Source organism: Bufo bufo, chromosome 4, assembly GCF_905171765.1.
Source record: "Bufo bufo chromosome 4, aBufBuf1.1, whole genome shotgun sequence".
NCBI classification, from domain to species: Eukaryota; Metazoa; Chordata; class Amphibia; order Anura; family Bufonidae; genus Bufo; species Bufo bufo.
The window spans coordinates 108,172,329-108,192,937 of NC_053392.1; the positions used below are offsets into that span (position 1 = coordinate 108,172,329).

General features: G+C 43.6%; 1 protein-coding gene across 2 annotated transcripts in view; it reads left to right on the forward strand.

Annotated features, from left to right (window-relative positions):
- The window catches only part of CLDN18 (claudin 18), a 32,554-nt gene extending 13,369 nt beyond the window's left edge, over nt 1-19,185 (forward strand). For both annotated transcript variants that reach the window (XM_040430996.1, XM_040430997.1), the window contains exons 2-5: nt 13,649-13,813; nt 16,079-16,217; nt 18,119-18,229; nt 18,947-19,185. In XM_040430996.1, coding sequence (XP_040286930.1) covers nt 13,649-13,813; nt 16,079-16,217; nt 18,119-18,229; nt 18,947-19,094 — 563 coding nt within the window. In that variant the 3' untranslated portion in view covers nt 19,095-19,185. The remainder of the gene's footprint in view (nt 1-13,648; nt 13,814-16,078; nt 16,218-18,118; nt 18,230-18,946) is intronic.
- The last annotated feature ends 1,424 nt before the right edge of the window (nt 19,186-20,609 follow it).

The following is a 20,609-nucleotide window of genomic DNA, read 5'->3' on the forward strand; positions in this document are numbered from 1 at the left end:
AAGGGCACGGCCACACGGTCAGGTTTCTGCATGCAGTTTTGGAAGCTAAAATCAGAAGCGGATCATAGAAGGAGAGAAAGCATAAAGGAGTGGCACAACTTTTCTGTTTTGAAATCACTGGTTTTGGCTTTCAGAACTGTAGGCAGAAACCTGACATTGTGGCCGTGCCCTAACTCCTTGGAAAAGCAAAGATATAATTGAGGAATATTGGATAAAAAATGAAATATGAAGATTTGGTTCTTTATTCAACATATGCAAAAAATGGCTTTTATTTGAATGGCTTCCAAGTGCTGATAAAAAGTAGCGCCCTGGTGGTGAATTTGCCCTTTTGTTCTACAAAGCAGAACACATCTTATCACCAGTGATTCAGACGTGCTGGACCTTATCAGACATAGGATTAATTTGAATGCAGTCCACACCCTGCCCACGAACAGTGGGACAGTGATAGGAATGATTCATTTCTTTTTGCACAAATGTTCTACTTAGACATATTTTTAATGGTCATTTGCAAGGAAAGGGGGATTACTTCACTTTTATAGAAGAATGACTATTTTATATCATTATTTTAGTTGAGTAGAATGTGTAACAGAAAACCTGCTTTACTACTTTTATATGTCATCTTTATGGGGATGGTAAGGGTTGAACATGTTCTCTGCGTTTTAGATACTTATAAGCCACTTTGCCTTGGCCAGGATATTGAGATACAGGGCCAGGGCATTGAATTGAATCTTTGATACCACTGTATACTAGTAATGCATCTCTGTTATAATGTTTTACAAATGAAAGACTTGAATCAATTATAGAATACAAAAAAAGGAAAGGGAAATGAGAAACAAGAAAAATAAGACTCTTTTATACTGTAAGATCCATGGGATTAAAGGTAGTTTTCTACGGTTTGATTTAGTAAATATATCAATGTATAAATTATAATTTTAAAGGAGTTGTCCGCTTTTTAATATTGATGTCCTATGCCCAGGATAGGTCATCAAGATTAGATTGGCGGAGGTCCGACGACCCACACCCCCGCCAATCAGCTGTTTGAAGAGAAGGCAGCTCTCATACAAGCGCTGCCTTCTATGCTCTGTTTACCTGCTCGCCGCAGTAATTGCAGTGGTGAGCAGGTGTAATTACAAGTATGTCCTCCCCATTCACTTCTATGGTACAGCTCGGCCTGTTCAAGTGAATACTACATAGCCATCCCATAGAAGTGCATGGGGACGCCATACTTGTAAATACACCTGCTCACCACTGCAACTGCTGCGGCAAGCAGGTAAACAGAGCAGAGAAGGCAGCACTTGTATGAGCGCTGCCTTCTCATCAAACAGCTGATGCCGGGAGTCGGACCCCTGACAATCTGATATTGATGACCTATCTTAAGGATATGTCATCAGTAGTAAAAAGTGGACAACCCCTTTAAGCTTCTCTTGAGTAGGTAATCACAAACCAGCCAATTTCAACAGGATCGGCCAACCATCTACTGTAAAGGCCCCTTTACATGGGCCAATTTTACAGGTGATTATTGGAAAGGAAGCATTCCTTCCTGACAATTCACTGATTGTCATTGGAGGAGACTGCTGCATTTATATGGGGAGGAGAGATCGCTAATGCCATCGCTCAACCCCATACAGACTTATTGTCAAATGACAATTTAGATGCCTACACAAACAATCCAATTGCCCGAAGAACGTTTCACTTGATCATTGAGTGATTGGCGACACCTTTACACCAACAAATAATTGCTATGAATGCTCGTTAGCGATTATCTGGTGGATTCTCGGCCCGTAAAAGGTGTAAAGGGCCCTTAATGTGTATGGCCAATCTTATCTGTAGATGCCCAGTCCTTTTGTTCTCCCAGGAGATAAGCCATCATAAGAGGTATCAGGTAGGGAAATACTCTGCTCTTCCCATTTAGAACACATGCACGCTCAAGTGAGCCAAGTGTGAATGTGTTTTGGGGAGTTATTGGCCAAGTGAGTGTTTGTCCTACAGTTTTAGGCTACTTTCACACGAGCGTTCGGGTGTCCGCTCGTGCGCTCCGTTTGAAGGGGCTCACGAGCGGCCCCGAACGCATCCGTCTGGCCCTAATGCATTCTCAGTGGAGGCGGATCCACTGAGAATGCATCCGCCTGCCAGCGTTCAGCCTCCGCTCCGCTCAGTGAGCGGACACCTGAACGCTGCTTGCAGTGTTCGGGTGTCCGCCTGGCCGTGCGGAGGCGAGCGGATCCGTCCAGACTTATAATGGAAGTCAATGGGGACATATCCGCTTGAAGATGACACCATATGGCTCAATCTTCAAGCGGATCCGTTCCCCATTGACTTTCAATGTAAAGTCTGAACGGATCCGCTCAGGCTACTTTCTGACTTAGAAAATTTTCTAAGTAATAATGCAGACGGATTCGTTCTGAACGGATGCAAACGTCTGCATTATCGGAGCGGATCCGTCTGATGAAACATCAGACGGATCCGCTCCGAACGCTCGTGTGAAAGTAGCCTTATAAGGTACAAGGCCAGCAGGCTGAATATCTTATGAAGTAGCAATAAATGTATCCAGACTATGTTTTTGCTGCAGATATAAGAAACCATGAGAAAAACAAATAAGAAAGTAAATATAATACATAACAAAGGAACATGGAATAATTAAATGCACAGTAGAATACACCAAGGAAGGAGATTTATCAAACTGGTGTAAAGTAGAACTGGCTTAGTTGCCCAGAGCAACCAATCAGATTCCACCTTTTATTTTCCAATGGAGCTGTGAAAAATGAAAGATGGAATCTGATTGGTTGCCATGAGCTACTAAGCCAGTTCTACTTTGCACTAGTTTGATACATCTCCCCCTATATTTATATATGGATGTTTACAATATTCATGTATAAATGTGGAATAATAATAAATTATCTTTTTTATAAAATAACAAAAATAAAATGTTTTTTTTAGGACCATAATCAGTGTCTTACCTACCATGGAGGTAGATCACGTGACTAACTTAGATTTAGTGCATTTTCTGTCAGCCACCACTAGTAAGAGCTCAGTGAAAAGAGATTATATACAGATTCCATTAATATATATAGTTACTCTATAAATTTTTATGCACTAAGCTCCACCTAGTGGCAGCTGCAGGCATGCAGTTTTATAATATGCGGTGTGAAGGGAAGTAGATTTAAAATTTCAATGCATTTGTGGCAGTTGTCTGTAAACACATTGAGAAATATAGTGTGCAACATACATTTACTACAGTTTTTCCCACATAGAAGTTGGACAAAGTCTGCGAGATGGAGCACAACCTTTCTTTATTACAATTTTTTAATTAGAAATGACATCTACTTAATAGAAAAAGTTAAAATTGTCAAAAATCCGGGGAGTCACACTTTGCATTTTGCTTTGCCAGGGAGTGTGTGGAGCGCATACTGGGAAACCAGGGGGAGGAGGTGGCATACTGGATTTTGCTATGGGGCGCTATGAGATCTAGGTATGTCCTTGACTCCCTGACCATAATGCTTTGAAGTAAGGGCATAATTACCGGTGTAGCAGGTGCGAAAGGGCCCAAATCCAGACAAGGTGAAGTGTAGTAAATTACCAATGTGATTGATGGAAGGGAAGAGTTGAAAATTACATGTGGAGGTGAACTTGATGCTAATAGTGAAGTAAGGCCACACTCCAAGTTCATTTATGGGACCAAGTCTTTTCATTGCCTGGGCTTTGATGAAGTATCTAAAGACTCAGAAATCTCTGAAGAAGTTATCTTATGGTATTACGACTATTAACTAGTGTTGGGCGAGCATGCTCGGCCAAACGCCTAATTTTACTCGAGCATCACAATGTTTGTGTGCGCATCCTAAAAATATCTGTGACATTCTGTGTACTTTATTTGCGCATACACTTACAAAACCTGCGCTACTGTACGTGTGACATACTTGCAAGCATATATACCATTTAATATGCGCAAGGCGAGCAGTAAGGGACGGGGAAGTGGCCGTGCTGTTGATGGTGCACTCAGAGGCCGTGGCCCTGGGCGCGGTGAAACTGTGCCTGGTGCCAGAGCACAAGAAACACACTCATCCACGATACCTAGCTTCATGTCCCAGTTTGCAGGGTGGCGCAGGACACCACTCTCAAAGTCAGACCAGTGCGACCAGGTGGTCGGTTGTATTGCAGCAGATAATGCTTCCAGTCGGTTAATCACCACCCTGTCTTCCACAAAGTCCAGTCTCAGTAGCCAACAGTCTAGTCAACAGAATACTCTTTCCACCAAGTATTCCCACACTCGGATATTCCGAGGAGCTAAGCCCGCTTGAAGAGGGACATGAGGAGATCTTGTGCCCTGATAAACATGCAGGTAAGTACTGCCATTCACTGTAATGCCGTGGCATTACAATGATTGGCTGGCCGGAACGCATCATCGGGTGCTATATAGTCAGGGAGAGCTGGAGAGCAGAAGGGAGAGATAGTGTAGGGAGTGAAATAGGAATATTTTAGCTTTTATGCTTGTTATAGACCCAAAATTCCTTTTAAGGACTATTGTGTGTGGCAGCAATATATATTTTTGGCGCAACCTGCGCTAAATTGCTAAAACTTGTTAGAGACCCAAAAGTCCTTTTAAGGACTATTGTGTGTGGCAGCAATATATATTTTTAGTGCAACCTGCACTAAATTGCTAAAACTAGAGAGACCCAAAAGTCCTTTTAACCTCTTAAGGACATAGGGCGTACAGGTACGCCCTTGTGCCCTGGTACTTAAGGACACAGGGCGTACATGTACGCCCTGTGTATTTTCGATCACTGCCGTGCGGCTGGCAGTGATCGGAACCTGGTGCCTGCTCAAATCATTGAGCAGGCACCTAGGCTAAATGCGCGGGGGGGTCCCGTGACCCCCCCCATGTCGGCGATCGCGGCAAACCGCAGGTCAATTCAGACCTGCGGTTTGCTGCGATTTCTGAAGTTTCTGGTCCCCGCAGTCCCTGACCGCGGGGATCAGAAACTTTATATGCCTAAAAAAAAAGTTTTATTCACCCCCCCCTGCACCCCCGAATGATTTTTATGGTGGCGGGAGGTGCAGGGGGAGGGTTGCGGGCGGTGTGGGCGGTGCGGGAGGCGGGCGGTGCGGCAGGTGGGATCGCGATCCCCCGCCCGCCTCCCCTTGTATAATCGTTGGTGTCTAGTGGGGATACCAGGGTGCCAGCACATTGCTGGCACCCTGGTATAAACGGCTGACATCTGCGATGCGATGTCAGCCGTTTAACCCTTTCCATACAGCGGTCCGTACGGACCGCTGTATGGAAAAGGTTAACAGCGCAGGGAGCTCCCTCCCTCTCCCATCGGGGGGCTGCTGTGCCTTTGCAGCCCCCCGATGGGGAGGGAGAGAGCCCCCAGAGAGCCCCCCGAGAGATCCCCTCCTTACCCTTCCCCGTCTGCGAAGTTCTGAGCAGACGGGGAAGGTTCCCATGGCAACAGGACGCCTCTCAGGCGTACTGCTGTCCATGGTGCTGAACAGATCTGTGCTGAAAGGCATAGATCTGTTCAGTGTAAGTAAAATACAGTACAGAACAATATATATTGTACTGTACTGTATTATTCAGACATCAGACCCACTGGATCTTCAAGAACCAAGTGGGTCTGGGTCAAAAAAAAGTGAATAAAAGTGAAAAAAAAGTAAAAATCAAAAAACACATTTATCACTGATAAAAAATGAAAAAAATAAAATTCCCTACACATGTTTGGTATCGCCGCGTCCGTAACGACCTGATCTATAAAAAGGTCATGTTACTTTACCCGAACGGTGAACACCATAAAAATAAAAAATAAAAAACTATGATGAAATTGAAATTTTGCCCACCTTACTTCCCAAAAAAGGTAATAAAAGTGATCAAAAAAGTCGCATGTACGCCAAAATTGTAACAATCAAACTGTCATCTCATCCCGCAAAAATCATACCCTACCCAAGATAATCGCCCAAAAACTGAAAAAACTATGGCTCTTAGACTATGGAAACACTAAAACATGATTTTTTTTGTTTCAAAAATGAAATCATTGTGTAAAACTTACATAAATAAAAAAAAAGTATACATATTAGGTATCGCCGCGTCCGTATCGCCCGGCTCTATAAAAATATCACATGATCTAACCCCTCAGATGACCACCGTAAAAAAATAAAAATAAAAACGGTGTAAAAAAAGCCATTTTTTGTCATCTTACGTCACAAAAAGTGTAATAGCAAGCAATCAAAAAGTCATATGCACCCCAAAATAGATGCCAATCAAACCGTCATCTCATCCCGCAAAAAATGAGACCCTACTTAAGATAATCGCCCAAAAACTGAAAAAACTATGGCTCTTAGACTATGGAGACACTAAAACATTTTTTTGGTTTTAAAAATGAAATCATTGTGTAAAACTTACATAAATAAAAAAAATTGTATACATATTAGGTATCTCCGCGTCCGTGACAACCTGCTCTATAAAATTACCACATGATCTAACCTGTCAGATGAATGTTGTAAATAACAAAAAAAAAAAAAACTGTGCCAAAAAAGCTATTTCTTGTTACCTTGCCGCACAAAAAGTGTAATATAGAGCAACCAAAAATCATATGTACCCTAAACTAGTACCAACAAAAGTGCCACCCTATCCCGTAGTTTCTAAAATGGGGTCACTTTTTTGGAGTTTCTACTCTAGGGGTGCATCAGGGGGGCTTCAAATGGGACATGGTGTCAAAAAAACCAGTCCAGCAAAATATGCCTTCCAAAAACCATATGGTGTTCCTTTCCTTCTGCGCCCTGCCGTGTGCCCGTACAGCTGTTTACGACCACATATGGGGTGTTTCTGTAAACTACAGAATTAGGGCCATAAATAATGAGTTTTGTTTGGCTGTTAACCCTTGCTTTGTAACTGGAAAAAAAATATTAAAATGGAAAATCTGCCAAAAAAGTGAAATTTTGAAATTGTATCTCTATTTTCCATTAAATCTTGTGCAACACCTAAAGGGTTAACAAAGTTTGTAAAATCAGTTTTGAATACCTTGAGGGGTGTAGTTTCTTAGATGGGGTCACTTTTATGGAGTTTATAATCTAGGGGTGCATCAGGGGGGCTTCAAATGGGACATGGTGCCAAAAAAACAGTCCAGCAAAATCAGCCCTCCAAAAACCAAACGGCGCAGCTTTCACTCTACGCCCCGCTGTGTGCCCGTACAGTAGTTTACGGCCACATATGGGGTGTTTCTGTAAACAGCAGAGTCAGGGCAATAAAGATACAGTCTTGTTTGGCTGTTAACCCTTGCTTTGTTAGTGGAAAAAATGGGTTAAAATGGAAAATTAGGCAAAAAAATGAAATTCTCAAATTTCATCGCCATTTGCCAATAACTCTTGTGCAACACCTAAAGGGTTAACGACGTATGTAAAATCAGTTTTGAATACCTTGAGGGGTGTAGTTTCTTAGATGGGGTCACTTTTAGGGAGTTTCTCCTCTAGGGGTGCATCAGGGGGCTTCAAATGGGACATGGTGTAAATAAACCAGTCCATAAAAATCAGCCTTCCAAAAACCAAACAGCGCACCTTTCACTCTATGCCCCGCTGTGTGGCCGTACAGTAGTTTACGGCCACATATTGGGTGTTTCTGTAAATGGCAGAGTCAGGGCAATAAAGATACAGTCTTGTTTGGCTGTTAACCCTTGGTTTGTTAGTGGAAAAAATGGGTTAAAATGAAAAATTAGACAAAAAAATGAAATTCTCAAATTTCCTCCCTATTTGCCAATAACTCTTGTGCAACACCTAAAGGGTTAACAACGTATGCAAAATCAGTTTTGAATACCTTGAGGGGTGTAGTTTCTTAGATGGGGTCATTTTTGGGTGGTTTCTATAATGTAAGCCTCGCAAAGTGACTTGAGACCTGAACTGGTCCCTAGAAATTGAGTTTTTGTAAATTTCGGAAAAATTTCAAGATTTGCTTCTAAACTTCTAAGCCTTATAACATCCCCAAAAAATAAAATATCATTCCCAAAACAATTCAAACATGAAGTAGACATATGGGGAATGTAAAGTCATCACAATTTTTGGGGGTATTACTATGTATTACAGAAGTAGAGAAACTGAAACTTTGAAATTTGCTAATTTTTTTCAAATTTTTGTTAAATTAGGTATTTTTTGGTGCAAAAAAAATTTTTTTTTTTACTCCATTTTACCAGTGTCATGAAGTACAATATGTGACGAAAAAACAATCTCAGAACGGCCTGGATAAGTCAAACCGTTTTAAAGTTATCAGCACTTAAAGGGACTCTGGTCAGATTTTCAAAAAATGGCCTGGTCCTAAGGTGTAAAAAGGCTGTGTCCTTAAGGGGTTAAGGACTATAGTTATATCTGGCAGCAATATATATTTTTAGCGCAACCTGCGCTAAATAGCTTGCAATTGTTTGGCCGCTGCAGAAAGCGACATTATCTGCGCTACATCTCCTGTCTAACATGTGCGTAGCCTAAAAATATCTGTGACATCCAGTGTACTTTTTCTATAGACTGTATCAGCTGCGGACAGTTACATTACCTGCGCTACATCTCTTGTATAACGTTTGCGTATCCAAAATATCAGTGACATTCAGTCTAAATTTTTTGCTGCTGGTGGCAGCGACATTACCTGCGCTACATCTCCAGTATAACGCTAGCGCATCCGAAATATCAGTAAAATTCAGTGTAATTTTTTTCGCCAATGGTGTCAGCGACATTATCTGCGCTATACCTCCTGTATGATTTTTGTATGATTTTTGTGCATCCTAATTATCAGTGACATTTATTCAGTGTAATTTTTTATTAGCTGGTGGTGACAGCGAGATTACTTGCGCTATACCTCCAGTATAACATTTGCGCATCCTAAATATCAGTAACATTCATTCAGTGTAATTTTTTATTAGGCGGTGGTGATAGCGATATTACTTGCGCTATGACTCCTGTCTAACGTATGCGCATCCTAAATATAAGTGACATTCATTCAGAGTAGCTTTTTATTAGGCGGTGGTGACAGCGACATTACTTGCGCTATACCTCCTGTTTAACGTGTGCGCATCCTAAATATCAGTGACATTCATTCAGTGTAATTATTTATTAGGCAGTGTTGATAGCGATATTACTTGCGCTATACCTCCTGTTTAACGTGTGCGCATCCTAAAAATATCTGTGACATTCTGTGTACTTTATTTGTGCATACACTTACAAAACCTGCGCTACTGTACATGTGACATACTTGCAAGCATATATACCATTTAATATGCGCAAGGTGAAACTGTGCCTGCTGCCAGAGCACAAGAAACACACTCATCCATGATACCTAGCTTCATGTCCCAGTTTACAGTGCGGCGCAGGACGCCACTCTCGAAGTCAGACCAGTGCGTCCAGGTGGTCGGTTGGATTGCAGCAGATAATGCTTCCAGTCGGTTAAGCACCACCCTGTCTTCCACAAAGTCCAGTCTCAGTAGCCAAGAGCCTGGTCAACAGAATACTCACCCTGATACTCCTTCCACCCACCATGGAGAGTCTTGGCAAATAAGTGATCCCACACTCGGATATTCTGAGTAGGTCTTTTCATCGCCATTCCTTGATTTGGGCCTCTCGCCAAGCCCGCTTGAAGAGGGACATGAGGAGATCTTGTGCCCTGATTTCCAAACTATGGAGCAACCACAGTCAGAAGAAGATGGCGGTGAGGAACGGCAATTAGTGTTTCACGAGGTGGATGATGATGATGAGACACAGTTGCCAATAAGTCAACCGCGATTAATGTCTCAAGAGGTTCATGATGAGGATGAGACACAGTTGTCAATAACTGAGGTTGTTGTTAGGTCAACAAGACAGGAGGATAAGTGAGGAAGAAGAAGAGGAGGTGCTGGACGATGAAGTCACTGACCTAACCTGGGAGGGTGGAAAGCCGAGCGAGGACAGCAGTACAGGGGGAGAGGGTTTTGCAGCACCGCAACAGGCTGGAAGAGGCAGTGGGGTGGCAAAAGTGAGAAGGCGGGCCACACCAAACAGGCCCGCAACTGTTCCCCGGAGCACCCCCTTGTGGCAATCTCCCTTGCCAAGGGGTAGGTGTTTCGCAGTCTGGTGCTTTTTTGAGGAAAGTGCGGACGATAAAAGAATTGTCATTTGCAACCTGTGCCGTAACAAAATGAGCAGGGGCATGAACACTAGCAACCTCACCACCACCAGCATGATCCGCCACATGGCATCAAAGCACCCAAAAAAGTGGGCCGAACGCCTGGGTCCACAACCAGTGTCTGCGGGTCACACCACTGCCTCCTCTTCCCCTGTGTTACGTGCTGGTCAATCCCCTGTCCAAGAGGAAGGCCCGGATGCCTCCCGCCATGCACCTGGACTTTTGCAAGAAAGCACCATCAGCTAGCACATCCACTTCTGTGTCCCAGCACAGCATACAGATGTCTATACCCCAGGCATTTGAATGAAAGCGCAAATACCCAGACCCCCACCCACAGACCATAGCACTAAATGCGCACCTTTCCAAATTGCTGGCCCTGGAAATATGCCATTTAGGCTTGTGGACACTGAGGGTTTCCCCAGCCTGATGGTGGCGGCTGTCCCACGGTACTCTGTCCCCAGCCACTAATCTTTTTCAAGGTGTGCAGTCCCAGCCTTACACCAGCATGTGTCCCGTAACATCAGCCGTGCCCTGACCAACGCAGTTATTGGGAAGGTCCACTTAACGACTGACACATGGACTAGTGCTTTTGGCCAGGGACGCTACAGCACACTGGGTCTACGTTGTGGAGGCCGGGAGCGAGTCGTACCCTGGAATGGCACAGGTGCTACCAACGCCAAGGATTGCGGGCCCTACTTCTATCAGGGTTTCCGCCACCACCTACGTTAGTGGCTGCAACCCCCCCTTCTCCTCCTCCTCCACTTCCACCTCAGAATTATCATCTTGTAGCACCAGTCAGCCATCAGTCAGTAGCTGGAAGTAGTGTAGCACTGCAGTGGAGAAGCGGCAACAGGCCGTGCTTAAACTGATCTGCTTAGGTGACAAACAGCACACCGCCGCAGAGCTGTGCCAGGGGATAAGGGACCAGACTGTGCTGTGGCTCTCGCCACTCAACCTACAACCAGGCATGGTTGTGTCTGATAATGGCCATAACTTGGTGGCGGCTTTGGAGCTCGGCAAGCTCACACACATACCATGCCTAGCCCACGTGTTCAACCTAGTGGTTCAGTGGTTTCTCAAAACCTACCCTAATTTGCCTGAGCTACTGGTGAAGGTGCGCCACGTGTGTGCCCATTTCCACAAGTCATCGACAGCTTCCGCCGGTCTGGTAACGCTGAAGCAGCGCTTGCAATTGCCAGCTCACCGACTGTTGTGCAATGTGAGCACGTGCTGGAACTCGACGTTCCACATTTTGGCCAGGCTTTGTGAGCAGCAGAGGGCCGTAATGGAATACCAGCTGCAACATGGTCGTTGCCTTTCCAGTCAGCTTTCGCTCTTCACAAGCAACGAGTTGGAATTGATGTCTGACCTCTGTGAGGTTTTACGCAACTTTGAGGAATCAACACAGATGGTGAGCGGCGATAATGCTATTATCAGCGTAACCATCGCACTTCTGTGTCTACTTAAACGCTCGCTGCTCACAATTAAGGCGGACGCTTTGCATGTGGAAGAGGTAGAAATGGGGGAAGAAAGTACACAGGGTAATAGCCAGACCACCCTCAGTTCGTCTTTTCAGCGCGAATGATGAGGAGAAGGAGGAGCGGGAGACGGTTGCCTCCACAACAGAGGGTAGTACCCATGTTAGTTTTATTCCATCTGTTCATCGTGGGTGGGTAGATGAGGAGGAAGAGGATGAGGAGATTGAGAATCATCCTCCTGATGAGGACAGCGAAGTCTTGTCTGTTGGGACTCTGGCACACATGGCTGACTTTGTTAGGCTGCCTTTCCCGCGACCCTCGCGTTGTACGCATTTTGGCCAACACCGATTACTGGTTGTTCACCCTTCTCGACCCTCGCTACAAAGACACCCTCAATGGCTGAACATAAAGGCACTCTAAATGTGGCTATTATGGTGTATTGAATACACTGTATTTCCATGCACCCCTTCCACCACTAAAAAGGGTATATGGTTCAATCTCCCTTTTCTCCTCCTCCTCCATCATATCAACATGCTTATTAGGCTGCCCTCGCTTCTAATGTTTTAGAGGGTCAGCTCAGTAGTGGGCCCTCACCCATAATGTTTTTGAGGGTCACCAGCAGGCCCTCAACCATAATGTTTTAGAGGGTCAGCTCAGCAGTAGACCCTCACCCCTAAATTTTTAGATGGTCAGTAGTGATGAGCGGCAGGGGTACAATTCGAATTCGCGATATTTCGCGAATATTTTGTAGAATATTCGTCGAATATTTGCAAATTTGAATATTCGTTATATTCTACATTCTTTTTTTTTTACTCGAAAATCGGCAAGGTAACGATCGCGTAATATGCGAATATTATGCGATCAATACAGGCGTGGGTCAAAAACTAATATATAGCACTATAGAATATAGTGCTATATATTAGTTTTTAGAATATTCGTCATTTTTTCCATCTGAACACATGATTGGCCCAAAAGCAATTTAAGCAGGGAGGAATCATGACTTCAGATGGAAAAAAATGACGAATATTCTAAAAAACAAATATATAGCACTATATTAAATATAGTGCTTTATATTCGTTTTTTAGAAATTTCCCTCGCCCACAAAATGTTTTATATGGTCAGCTCAGCAGCAGGCCCTCGCCCACAAAAGTTTTTAGATGGTCAGTTCGGCAGCAGGCCCTCGCCTACAAAATTTTTTAGATGGTCAGCTCAGCAGCAGGCCCTCGCCCACAAAATATTTTAGATGGTCAGCTTGGCAGCAGGCCCTCGCCCACAAAATGTTTTAGATGGTCAGCTTGGCAGCAGGCCCTCACCCCTAATGTTTTAGATGGTCAGCTCAGCAGCAGGCCCTCTCCCCTAATGTTTTAGAGGGTCACCAGCAGGCCCTTGCTCCTAATGTTTTTGAGGGTCACCAGCAGCCCATCAATCCACATTTTTCAAGGGTGTGTATGATGCCCTCCTTTATGTGTAATAAAGGGTGTATTGGAGTGCCGGTTCCTTGTAATTTTTGGCAGCCCTTTCACTTAGTGCATAGGTTTTATGAGTGTAGGAGTCCCACTACCTGAACAATTGTACCACAATGTGAATTAGGTCCTCCATTATGTGATATACAGGCTGTTTCGGAGTGCCTCTTGCTTGTAATTTTATTGCAGCACTTGCACTTTATATACAATTGAATATACAGGAAAGAATGTTTCCTAACAATTTTTCCTCTAAAATCTATTTTATCTTCGGTTTGGTGCGTATTATTGTCAGTCTGTAAAAGTGGTGTACTATTCGGATAACATCGTTCCCAGCAGCGACCTGGGAGTCCAAGATGCATCCAGACATCCTCACCATGCTGTTCCCATACCATTTCAGTGGTGTTTCCATCAATTTCTGACCTTTTCCTATGAACCAGACACCCTCCCCTCTTCAGAGCAGGGGGTGTCCGGTTTAATGCTCGGGTTCTCCCATTGACTTCCATTGTGCTTGGGTGCTCGGTAGCACTATGGTGCTCGACCAACACTACTATTAACCAATTCCAATGTTTTTCTCTTTACAGCTATGTTCCAGGCATGCAGAGCTTTGATGATTGTAGGAATTGTACTTGGGGCAATCGGTTTACTCATTTCCATATTTGCGCTAAAATGTATCAGGATTGGAAGCATGGAAGACTCTGCCAAAGCCAATATCACCCTGACATCTGGAGTAATGTTCATTGTTGCAGGTGAGAAAGTCCTTTCATCCTTTTCTTTAAAAGGAATGGATGTAGTAGAGTTAACACACATGCTTTATGAGTTGTGTTATCTAAACTAAATGCGTTAAGCAAACACCTACAATTGCTTTTCAATGGCTTTTGTTATAAGATAATGTGTATATATTTAATATGGGACATAATACTTCACTTATGGATTAGAAAAGAAAATGCTAAATTATTGCTGAAATAAACTTACTAGCCATAAACAATAGATCTCCAGTAAATCCTGCCATTTTTACCTGGGGAAAACCACTGAAAAATTTCCTTCTCCTGGCGATATCCCTACAGCTAACTGATCCCCACAGTAACTTTTAGGGAGCAATGACGAGATCTGACTGGCGTAACTAGAGTTCTATGGGCCCCAGGGCAAACTTGGGATTGGGGCACCCCACCCCCATTAATCCGCAACCCCATTACCCCACCCCCTGTATACATTTCATTTAGCCCCCACTCCCTCAGACTGTATATATTTCATTTAGCCCCCACTCCCTCAGACTGTATATATTTCATTTAGACCCCACTCACAGACTGTATATACTTCATTTTGTCCCCCACTCACCGACTGTATATACTTCATTTTGTCGCCGTATATAATTGAATGATTGGATGCCCCTGCCCCCCTCTAACTCTGTATAGATTTTATTTTTTGTGGCCCCCTCTTATATGGCTGGCCCCTCTTTCTAAATTCAGTTTATAGGGCCATTGCCAGGTGCCCCCCAGTATGGTGCAGCCCCTGCCACCCGCTCACTCTGTATAGATTTTTAGTTTTTTGCGGCCCATATAGCTGTTGTGGGCCTCCCGGCCCTTTCTAAATTCAATTCATAGTGCCGGGTAGGTGTCAGGTGCCCCTAGTATGGCACTCAGCGTGTGCATACCTATGAAAAAAATACTTATCTCTGCTCTGCTCTGTTCCGCATTTGGTTGTCCCATCTCACTGGCAGCCAGTTGCGAACATATCCTCCCATACCCTCTGCTGTGCCGCGTCATCACATCTTCCCACGAGACCTGTGACCTCCAGCGCTGGGTCTCACCAACATTGATCATGATGGCGCGGCTCAGAAAGGGTGTATGTATGGAGATGTGTGCAGCGCAGCCGCACTAGTCACTTCTACATACTTTTTAAATAGGCAAAGCAAAGCAGAGGGGGACCGGGCTGGCTAAAAGCACTTGCGGGCCCCCTTCCACTCCGCCAGGCCTGGTCGCACTCTCTGCAACCGCGATCATTACGCCCCTGGGTAGCAGTTATATTTGGTCCAAAGGCCTCTCTATCACGTAATATATTAGTATTACAAACAACACCCATAGTAGGTGGGAACCTGTTACAGATTTTGTATTGAGACCAAAAAGCTTCAAGTTATACCTCTGGCACAATGTTTTAAAGGGGTTGTCTCACAATAGACAAGTATCACCTGTCCTTCAAAGGTGATGAATGTTTGAATATTGGTTGCCCCACCCCAGGGATCCCCACAATCAGGAGAGGTGTTTGACCATTTACCTTGCCACTCCATTCAGTATCTAAGGGGCACACAGATTGCACCCATTCTTTAAACAAAAAGTGGCAAGTGTAGCATAAAATAATAAAACGTCAAATTTCTGACCAAAACAAGGTATGTGACTTTCTAACGCTGTTGTCGTAGTCATAACACCTCTTCCACTGACCAAGTCTGTTTGTTTTTTCATTTCCTGCATATGACATATTATATTTATACAGTAATTGTTTGTTAACCCTTTGCATGCTGCACTTATTGACACATTTAATAATGTGAGAATGCCAAAAAATTTGCCATCTTCATTCTATTCCAAAAATCAATTTCCTAAGCACTAGATGTAACACAGCTCCATAGAAGGGAAACTATTGTCAAGCGTGAAAACATGATAATGTGACGGCACACTCTCACATGTTTGCTGAACATTATTTCATGAGGCCAAGCTGTGGGTCAATGTAAAGTGCTAACACAGTGTAAATACAGGTATAGAAAGACATGTGGCCCCATCTACTGCACCATATATCAAAAGAAGCAAATAATGGAGAAGTGTTGAAAATACAGAACCAAACACTAATGCATTTTGTGGAACCTTAAGTCATATTTTATCTTATGCTCCCAATGAAAAGCAGTTGGCATCTTTCTACCTCCCCATTTATATTTATATTTTTTATTGCCATATTTAGTGATATTAAGAAACTTGATGTTATTATAAATAATAATTAATGTTATCTTTCTTGGTATTTTGAAGGTCTTTGCTCCATAATTGGGGTATCTGTCTTTGCCAATATGCTGGTGACCAATTTCTGGATGACTACCAGTAGCATGTATACAGGTGGAGCCATCAGTGGCATGGGAGGTATGGGAGGTATGCAGACCCTTCAGACAAGGTAATTTTGAGAATTCATTACCATTTCAGGAATTTAAGAAATCCTGTGTTAGACCTAGTGCAGGGCCTTACTTTCCATGTCATGAACCACCCACTCAGGCTTTGCACTAAATGTTATGGGGGTCATTCACTAATCTAAAATATGCCTAAATTAGGCGTATTTCAAGCACAGATGGCAGCACAATGTTTAGTTACACCGCTATCTGTGACTTTTCCCCACTCATGCCAGGTCTAAAATTGTGTTTTAGGCGTAGGAAAAAGGTCTAAATGTAAGACAGCTTGGAAGCTCTCTAACATTTAGAACTGGCGCTGGATGTGCCGAATTTATGGAGAGGCCTGAGCCTCTTCATAACTTCAGCGGATCCTCCGTCAGCTACAATGGTCTTAATAAATGTGCCCCTATATACTCTGTAACTCTGTAGCCAATATCAACACAGTGAAGTACAGAAGTACAGATGTAGCAATTGTTAACTTAAATGCAGCAAGTAAGAAATGGCAGCAGACTTTACCTTGACCTTAAAGGGCATTTCTCAGCAGATTTGTATCCATGAAACTGGCTGACCTGTTACATGTGTGTTTGGTGCCTGAAGGCATCTGTGTTGGTCCCATGTTCATATGTGCAACCAATAAAAGATATATGGATCTAATTAAATCACGAATCACAACTCCAACAACATGACTTTATACAAAATCACTGATGTTTATTGGTACAAATAGAGTTGCGACCAACTGGCCACACAGACATTAAGAACACTTAAAATTAGGGATGTCCCGATACCATTTTTTTAAGACCGAGTACGAGTACCGATACTTTTATTTAAGTACTCACCGATACCAATTACCGATTCCAATTATAACAGCGGCACAGTTGCTGATAGCAATGAAAAAAATTAAAGCTGGAATTTGGTTGCTATGGACAACTGCTTTACTTTTCCTTTGTACAAGGGTTAATAAATTAATAAATGGGCATATAACAGTGCTTCCCAACCAATGTGCCTCCAGCTGTTACAAAACTACTACTCCCAGCATGCCCGCACAGCTTTTGGCTGTGCGGGCATGCTGGGGAGGTGTAGTTTTGCAACAGCTGGAGGCACACTGGTTGGGGATCACTATTATCTGCCCATTGCCAATGGATTAAGGACACATTGACGAGGGGGCAGAGTATCAGAACTCCTCACCTGTATAGTAGGGAATCACTTGCATCGTGTACTGTGGCGCACGAACCGCGTACGCGGTCGCAGCGATGACGTAGGACGGCCGCGCTCAACAGAGCACAGGGCGTCCCACGTCAGAGCCAAGACCGCGTCAGCGCGCCCGCGGCCGCGCAGAGGGACGCGCGCACTACGAGCTCCATATTAGGTGAGGGAAGATCACTATCATACGTCCTGTCTCCATCATTGTGTCCATTATCCTAAATCTTACATACACATGTTTATAAGCACAGTGTTTCCCTGCATGAGTAATACTTAGTTAACCAGATAATTCTAAGGATACATGTTAATATAGAGCTGCATAATTACTAACAATAGAATACATCTATTTTTCATATGTGCCCAGATTGCTGAGAAAAATGATGTTTTAATATATGCTAATGAGCCTCTTGGAGCAACGGGGGTGTTGCCATTACTCCTGGAGGCTCTGCTCTCTCTGTAACTGCATCGCCCTCTCCACTTTGATTGATAAGGCCAGGTGTGATGATGTTTTCAGTGCCTGGTCCTGTCAATCAAGTTGCAGAGGGCACAGCAGGTACAAATCTGCTGTCAGATTCCATTTAATGGGTTAAGTGGTTAAGAGTTCTGTATCTGTTACTTTTTGACTCACCAGCTCGATATGCATTGGACTTTGTGAGGAGATGACACCTCATGTGATCCTAACACCAGATATTTTGTCCTTGTTTTGTAGATACACCTTTGGTTCTGCTCTGTTTGTCGGATGGGTTGCTGGTGGTGTTTCAGTAATTGGTGGAGTCATGATGTGCATAGCATGTCGAGGTCTAATGCCTGAAGAAACCAAGTAAGTCAACTTCATTTTTCCTAACAGCAAATTACAGAAAGGTCTTATTCAGATAAATGTCTTACACCCATGTTTAATGAGGACCCGTCAGCTCTCCTCACTGTTTCTGTACAAAATTGTATCCTCCCTGAAATATCACTTCTGAAGCATCTTTTCTTAGAACTCTGAATTGTTCTGTTCCTCTGTTATATTCGGTGGTTTTAGGCTGTATGTGCTTAACTACTTATAAATGATTCTCCGATTGCTGCTTAGGTGACCCAATATTTAGTGAAACTGAGCAAAGTGAGATATACCGTACGTGGACACCTCTCACACAGGGCTGATCTTATAGAGAATGAGGGCCTTTTATCATTTAAAACAGTTTTGACTTTACATATATTGCCATATACTGCCAAGATAATAATGCCATATGCAGTCCATATAAAACGCCCATAAGTGCCCAAATAAAACTTTCAAGTTTGATGAGCCCACATAATACTGCAACTGAAATCCCAAATAATATTACCATACAACAGCAAATAACCAGAGATGCTAAATAAATAAGGGTCTTAAACAATTGCTCACTTTTCAACTCTCTAAAACAAGCCTTGATCTTACATCTATTTGGGAAAAATCCAGATGGGAAGAAAATTGTGGCAATAAATATAGCAATGAAAATGAATGTATCTCTAACGTAATGAATGGTGCTTATCCTTCAATAATCTCTCCTTTCTGTAGTTACAAAGCTGTTTCCTACCATGTGTCTGCCAAAAGTGCTGGCTACAAGACATCAGCTTATGAAGACAAGAGCAAGAAATCCATTTACAATGAGTCTCGGCGCAGCGAGGATGTCAAGAGCTACCCTTCAAAATATGATTATGTGTAACTTTTAGAATGACCCCCATTTATCGATAGCGACATCACGTGTAAAGGCGGGTTTACACCTTACAATGTAGCAGCCCATTGTCAGGAAGGAAGCGTTCCTTCCCGACAATCGGCTGCTCGTTCGGTGAAGGAGACCGCTGCATTTACACGAAGCGATCACCTTCCCAGTATAAGGACGACGGATCGCTATTGTGATCGCTCATCCCCATACAGCTTTACTGTTTAGATCACACGATCTGCTGCCCAGAAACGATAATCGGTGGTGCCTGCACGAAGGACAGGACCACCCAATTAACGAACGTTTTGCTCATGCATTGGGTGATCGGCAGCACATTTGCACGGGCAGATTGTTGGGAACAAGCGTTCGCAGGAACATTCATTCCCGATGATCTGCCCGTAAATCCACCTTAAGATGCAAATTTAAAAAGTCCTGTACGCAGCAGCATCATCCTGCGATACGAGATAAGAATTTTTTTATTTGCCTTTAAGGCCTCATGCACACGACCGTGACGTTTTTTGCGGTCTGCAAACCGTGAATCTTCAAAAAATGGAAGCCTCCCATGTGCCTTCCGCAATTTGCGGAACGGAACGGGCGGCCCATTGTAGAAATGCCTATTCTTGTCCACAAAACGGACAAGAATAGGACATGCTATATTTTTTGGGTGGGGCCTCGGAACGGAACAACGGATGCGGACAGCACACGGAGTGCCCCATTGAAGTGAATGAGTCTGCATCCGAGCCACAAACTGCGGCTCGGCTGCGGACCATAACTACGGTCATGTGCATGAGGCCTAAGTCAGAATCTTGAATGTCACATCACATAAATTATCCCGAATTTAGTATAAAGATGGTATTTGTACATAATTTTTCTTAGCTGCATAAATAATTCCTGGTCCTGGTCTAGACCATCATAACTTTTTGCAATGTTACCTCACTGCACTGATCTCCTGTGTCATCTATTTTACTCATGTTAAACTGCCCCAATCACACTGTACAGTAGGTCACAAACACGTTTGACAAATTGTACCTTTTATTGGCTTGTCTGCTGCTCTGATGGTCCAGAAACAAACCTGGGCTCCTAAGTGTTCATAGATGATGCCTCCTTTTCTGCGCACATCACCACAGGGCCCAAGAATGCACCATACTATACCGACTGCGTGCAACGGCATCCATGAAGGTGTGGGATTTCAGGCTCAGAGGACGGTGACGTCAGGAGGATACTAAGCTGACTTACAGCCAGACAGTAACACCTTAGGCGGTCGTAGGGCCTGGGTACTTGCAACAGTAGACCACACCCATGGACGCCTGTAAGCTCATTTGCATATGGCTTCAAAGTTTGTTTTTGGACCATCAGAGCAGCAGACAAAGCAATAAAAGGTACCATTTGTGAACAGTGTTTGCCACCTGCAGTGAGATTTCAGCAGTTTTACATTAGTAACATACAAGTAGATGACAGACTCCCTATAAAGAGATGGGTAGAGTTAACATGTAACAGTATGGCATATGTATTTTTATT